The sequence below is a fragment of the Geospiza fortis genome, unplaced genomic scaffold (genome assembly GCF_000277835.1).
Source record: "Geospiza fortis unplaced genomic scaffold, GeoFor_1.0 scaffold203, whole genome shotgun sequence".
In the NCBI taxonomy this organism is placed as follows: domain Eukaryota; kingdom Metazoa; phylum Chordata; class Aves; order Passeriformes; family Thraupidae; genus Geospiza; species Geospiza fortis.
In genome coordinates, this window is record NW_005054385.1 from 2253745 (window position 1) to 2259149 (window position 5405).

The 5405-nt window shown below is 43.7% G+C and overlaps 1 protein-coding gene across 1 annotated transcript in view; it reads right to left on the reverse strand.

Annotated features, from left to right (window-relative positions):
* Positions 1–1578: 1578 nt before the first annotated feature.
* Positions 1579–5405, reverse strand: part of LOC102040113 (A-kinase anchor protein 2) — a 19048-nt gene continuing 15221 nt past the window's right edge. Inside the window, exon 3 of the mRNA XM_031060549.1 lies at positions 1579–2199. Within this exon, the coding sequence (XP_030916409.1) occupies positions 2107–2199 (93 nt within the window). The 3' untranslated portion in view covers positions 1579–2106. The remainder of the gene's footprint in view (positions 2200–5405) is intronic.

The window sequence follows — 5405 nt, forward strand, 5'->3', positions numbered from 1 at the left end:
CAGCAGGTTTTCTTCAGTTCAGTAGCACTTACAGGGAACATGGAAAGAACTGAGTCAATGGGTAGATATAAATGTATTTACTACAGTTCCCTGAAAATAAGCCTGAAAATTACAAGTGTCCATGGACAGAAATCACATGCTGGAGGATCTGAAGGGCGGTGGTGGTGAATAATTTGGTTGCAAGCTCTGTGTTTGTTTAAAAAAAGCACCAGAAATATGTTCACAGTATTGGTACTCATTTTAAATGAGCTCACTGTTTCAGGATAAAACAGCACAGCAGGTCATGAAACCAAGGAATGGCTTAGGGAGGACACAGTATTCTGGCTGATGACTTCTTAAAAGATACCTAAATAATAATTGATTATAAAAAAGAAAGAATATTTTTTAGAGAAAAAAGGTTTGATGTCTTTTTTCCCATCACCTCCCGAATTTTTCTGTTTCTAGTCCAGAAATTATGGTTCCCAGTTGTAAAATATTCCTATTGTATTGCTTGGTGATAAGAAAGAGTAAACCCGCAGCCTCTATACTACATACAAATATGAAGCACAAGAATAAATACCACATTTCTTTTCCTAATCGTCAGCTTACAAAACTGGTCAATACTTTGCAATTGTGACTCATGCAAATACCATGTTGGGTCAAATTTTAATATCACAAATACTGCATTAACTCAGTGCCTTATTTTTATATCCCCTTTCGAAAAAAAAAAAATAGCAACTCACCCCTATAGCTGGTAAACAGCTGTGGAGAAAATAATCAGTGCACGCACTGCCATACACTTTGTGGTATGCCAGCCTCATGCACTCCCCCACACACTCCCACACACTCACACACACACACACACATCCACACTAATCCTTCACTGCTGATCCCAAGCCTAAGCAATAACTAAAGGCTCTATGGTTTGCTTGTAGCGCTGAAAACACTGGCTGAACGGCTAAAATAATATTTTCTTCCCTTGTTTGCTCTTCCTTGCTCATTCCTTCCAACTCATTATGCCCTTTAGCTTTTTTGTTGCCTGGAAACGTGAAGACTTCCACAAAGCACTCTACTTCAAAGGCTTTTTAAGTTGTATAAATATAGTTGAAGACATAACTCTCTTTCTTCTTTATTTCATACCTCTTTCTAGGCCAGAGTCTGGCTTAGTTCATTTATTGCCTCATTTAAAAATTAAATGTCCTTTATTTGTATCCCTTTCCCACTACCTTTCTACTTCAAATTATCCATCTTCAAAGATTTTACACATATGCCATTCTTTCCCACCCCACCATCAAAAAATAGTTGTCATCCGCTAAATACAGATTTTCTACTTAGAAACTTTGTTGCGTAAATATGCTCTGAGAACCTGGAGTTCAGGTGATATTGCAAGCATATAGGATCCTAAAGCTAAGGTAATCCATTTGGCTTAGCTCTCATCCCCATCTATTCCACTCCTAAATGGTGATGGCTTGTGTTTGCAACACAAGGATTGTTTGACTGAGTTTGCTGGATTGTACATTTGCAGTAACTGCCTCCCTGTTTGTTTGGTTTTTCTTGTTTTAAACAGATAAATTGCTAGAAAGGGGAGCAGAATTGTGGCTGGATAAGAGTATGCCGAATTAATGCCGACGGTCTTGTGCAGCGGCTGGGGGAGGCGAAGGAACTGCAGGAGGTTCTGACAGGAGCTACCGTGGTCCTGGGGGCAAGCAGGGCTGGCAATTTAGTCAGCGAGAAATACAGGTGTGAGCCCTGGCCGCAGACTCCTCCACGAATGACTTCCTGACACATGCCTGCAGCCTGTCTGGTCCATGGGCGCAGTCACCCTATTGTGCCCACCCCAAGGGCTCCCACCCCCTGCACCCTCTCCATCGCATTATTTCAGAGGGGAGATGGAGGGAAGAAGAAGGGGCTGTTTTCTAGGTGTGTTTTTCCTGTAGTTTTAGGATTGCCAGGAGCTGGATCATTTCTGTGTCTATGTGCACCGAGTCTGTTGTGTATTTAATAAATATTGGACTAAAATGCTGCTGCTTTCATGGTGGGTTTTTGTGTTTGCTTTTTTTTTCTTTCTTCCTTTCTCATTTTTTTGGTTCCGGCATGCCTGGTTGCTGTCTTCACACTGCAGAGTGGTTATTCATCCTCCTCTCGGTTGGCATAAATGCCAGCTTCCCAGCGCAACGCCAGAGCACTCTTCCTGCGGTTCACCCTGGTTGCCTCCAGGACCTGGTCAGGAGAGAAAAGGAAAGCACAGGATGTCACTCAGCTGGCCCTGCCCTCAGGGTGTCCCCCACTGCGCACCCAGGCAGGCAGGGACCAGCCAGGCTGGCCCTCCCACGGGGCTCCAGCGCCACACCCTGTGCAGGAAGGAAGACATGCAATGGAAGCACTTGCTGTGTGAGAGAGGGAAGATGGCACACAGGAGCAAAGCCACACCACAGGAAGACAGAAGACGTAGGAGGTCTCTGGCAGCATCTGGCTCTCTGCAAGGGAGTCCCAGCTGACCTCTACCAGCCCAGCTGCACTTGCCCTGTCCAGATCTTGGTCCTCTCCCCAAGGCCAAGTTTAGTATAGTTTCAAACTAAAACTGCAGGAGCCAGCAAGCACCCTGCAGCTTTGTCCAGAGGCTGCTCTGAAGCTGCACATGAGGCCTGGGAAGCTGACAGCCATCTATTTCAGCACATCACCCTCTCGGGCAGGACTTGGCAGCAGTGCCTGCCCCTGGCCCCTGCCCCGGCCCCTTCTCGTGATCGTGGGGCTGCAGCTACGGCACACTGTGATGAAAGTGAAAAATCCTGGAGTGAAAAATCACTCCACGCACATGCGAAAGGAGATTTACACGAGGAAGGCCTACAAAGCCTGGTACAAGATGAGCCTAATACATTTATATGTATTTCATATACACACATCATACACACGGGTACATGCACACACTGTATCTATTTGTACATATGCACACACACAAACAAATGTAAGAAACAGTTTTGACACGTGTTTTGAGAAAGTCAAAAAGAAAACAAGACTACACCAAAAGGCATTATTGTGATGGATCTGAGGTACTCCTCAGCAAATAATGCATGGCTGTGGGTGTTTTCCACAGAGCAGAATGAGGTATAAAGTGGCCTGGAGCCTTCTTACAGAAGCACATGACAGTGTTATTTTCTGACCAACACTGAATAACAGCTCCATGATGAAACTACAGAGCTGGCAATGTCAATTGTCCTCAGTGCGTTTTAACCATCTCTCCCAAAGAAGAAGCAAGCTTTTGAAGCTTTTTACGTCAGCTCAAAAAAATCCCACAACAAATACATGACTTTTCATTGAAGTGATGCTGGCCATCCCTCATCCCTAATGCTTCCTGCAAGCTGCTCTGCACAATCCCTGACTGCAGAAGAGTAGATGACCTTTTGAGATAGGATGATGGTATTTTATTCTTCTGTGAAGAAAGTCACATGCAGTGAGGACATAAGCCTTGACTAGAACAAAAGTAAATAATTTAAGACTAAAGAAATTCTTCTTCCAGCTTGTGACAAGCTGTGGTTGGAAGAATACATACTGTACTGGCAGTATCAGAAAATCAGCTCTGACTGCCAGCTGAAATTACAGGCCACCATAACTTTGCTTATGGGAACGAGAATGCATTACTGCATTTATGCTAATTGTAACCTCTAGATCTTCATTCAGGAGCTGAAGATAGGACAGAGTTCGCCAGCATTAGTATTTCTTTGCCCTCTTAGTTTCTTTTGACTATGACTCTGAACTAGCCAAAGACCTAAAGACAAAATCTGGCCAACAGAGATGAATTTTAACAAAAACTCCATTTCATTCTCAGCACTGACCGTGGCTACAAAGTTAGTCCAGTTCCACTAGTGGAATTTTTTTCTGAAATTTTGCCCAAAATCATGCTTCCTCTTTTTGCAGAAGAACCATCAGGAGGAGGGACCAGGGCTGAGTGGTTTCTGTTCTTCCTAGCAGAGGGGCAAATGTGCTCACAGGAAAAGGAAAAGGGAGAGGGAGAGGGAGAGGGAGAGGGAGAGGGAGAGGGAGAGGAAGAGGAGAGGAGAGGAGAGGAGACATCACAGTATTTGCTGGACATCACAGTATTTGGAGGGTCTCTGGTGATGGATTGCAACAGTCAGGATGCCTGAACTTTGGGGATTCCCGCTTTGGAACAGTCAGCTTCTATTTGTCTTCAAAGATGGCACTGGGGTTTCTTCCATTTATCCCTGGTCTGCACACCTACCCCACAGTTTGTCAGCTTCTACAAATGCTGCTGGGTCTCCAAGCGAAACTGTATCCAGATTAGTATCAGAGGTACCCTGAGGGCATAGCATGTGGACTTGCACCTTGCAAGAAATCAAGTCTGGCTCAGTATTAACACTAAATGGTACAGCATATAAACTAAAGATCCTTTTGAATAGTTATTCCAGAATTATTCTTCTAATCTATTGTAAAGAGTGTTTGACCTAAAACAACCCTTGTTTTTTACAAGGCTGTGACAGTTTTAGACCCTCTAGAGGAAACAGTGGCATAATTATAGCATCCAACTGGAATGACTGAGTGGGGAATTGGGACTCCTCAATGGAGCATTGAAATCATGACCCAGAAAACTGCTTGCCTAAAAATAGCCAACTATCTCAATTTTAAAATAAATCTGGCCAGTATCAGGGCTGACTCTAGACCCATAATGAGTGCAGCACCCCCAGGCTTTCCACAGCAAGTCAAAAATGCTATGTCAATGCTTCACAAGCACCCTCCTTGACAATGCCCTGCATCAGCTGAGTGGGTGCAGGCAGGGGCAGATTGGTGCTCAGGGTGTCTGTCCTAAGGCAGCCAGGGCCACAACTGCAGGACGATCATGAAGCAGGCGCTTCACTTAAGCTTAGGCTCCTTCAGCTGTGAACTATGTCCTATTGAAAAGGCCACACCAGGGAAAAAAACAATGTTACATAAAATGATTTATTTGGCAGAGGTGATTTGAATACCAGCTGTAGTAGAAGAGGAAGAACTTGGAGAGCAGAAGTAGGTGTGAGGGAAAGACAAAAGATACGCAGGGCTGTAAGAACTGCTCTTCATCTCTCAGCAGAAAATGTCTTTATGGATCTTGTGGTTGCAGCTCAAGATCTCGCTAAGAATTGCAGAAGGTTCTTTCCTTGAAGATTTAAATTTTTTGGGGGGATTTTGGGAAAAAAAAATTGAAACAGCTGCCACTTTTAGGTGGCATATGAATAATTTTTCTATCCATCCTAGAGATGGAGAGTTTCCATCATCATGCTGAGTTTCCCATCATCAGATTTAACAAACCCAGCACACAGCTTACAGCTTTAATAAGTGCTCTCTTACTGACAAGAGTAAGCTATATATATATATATATATATATATATATATATTTTTTAGCCCAAGAAATATATATCACACACACTGAGATAGAG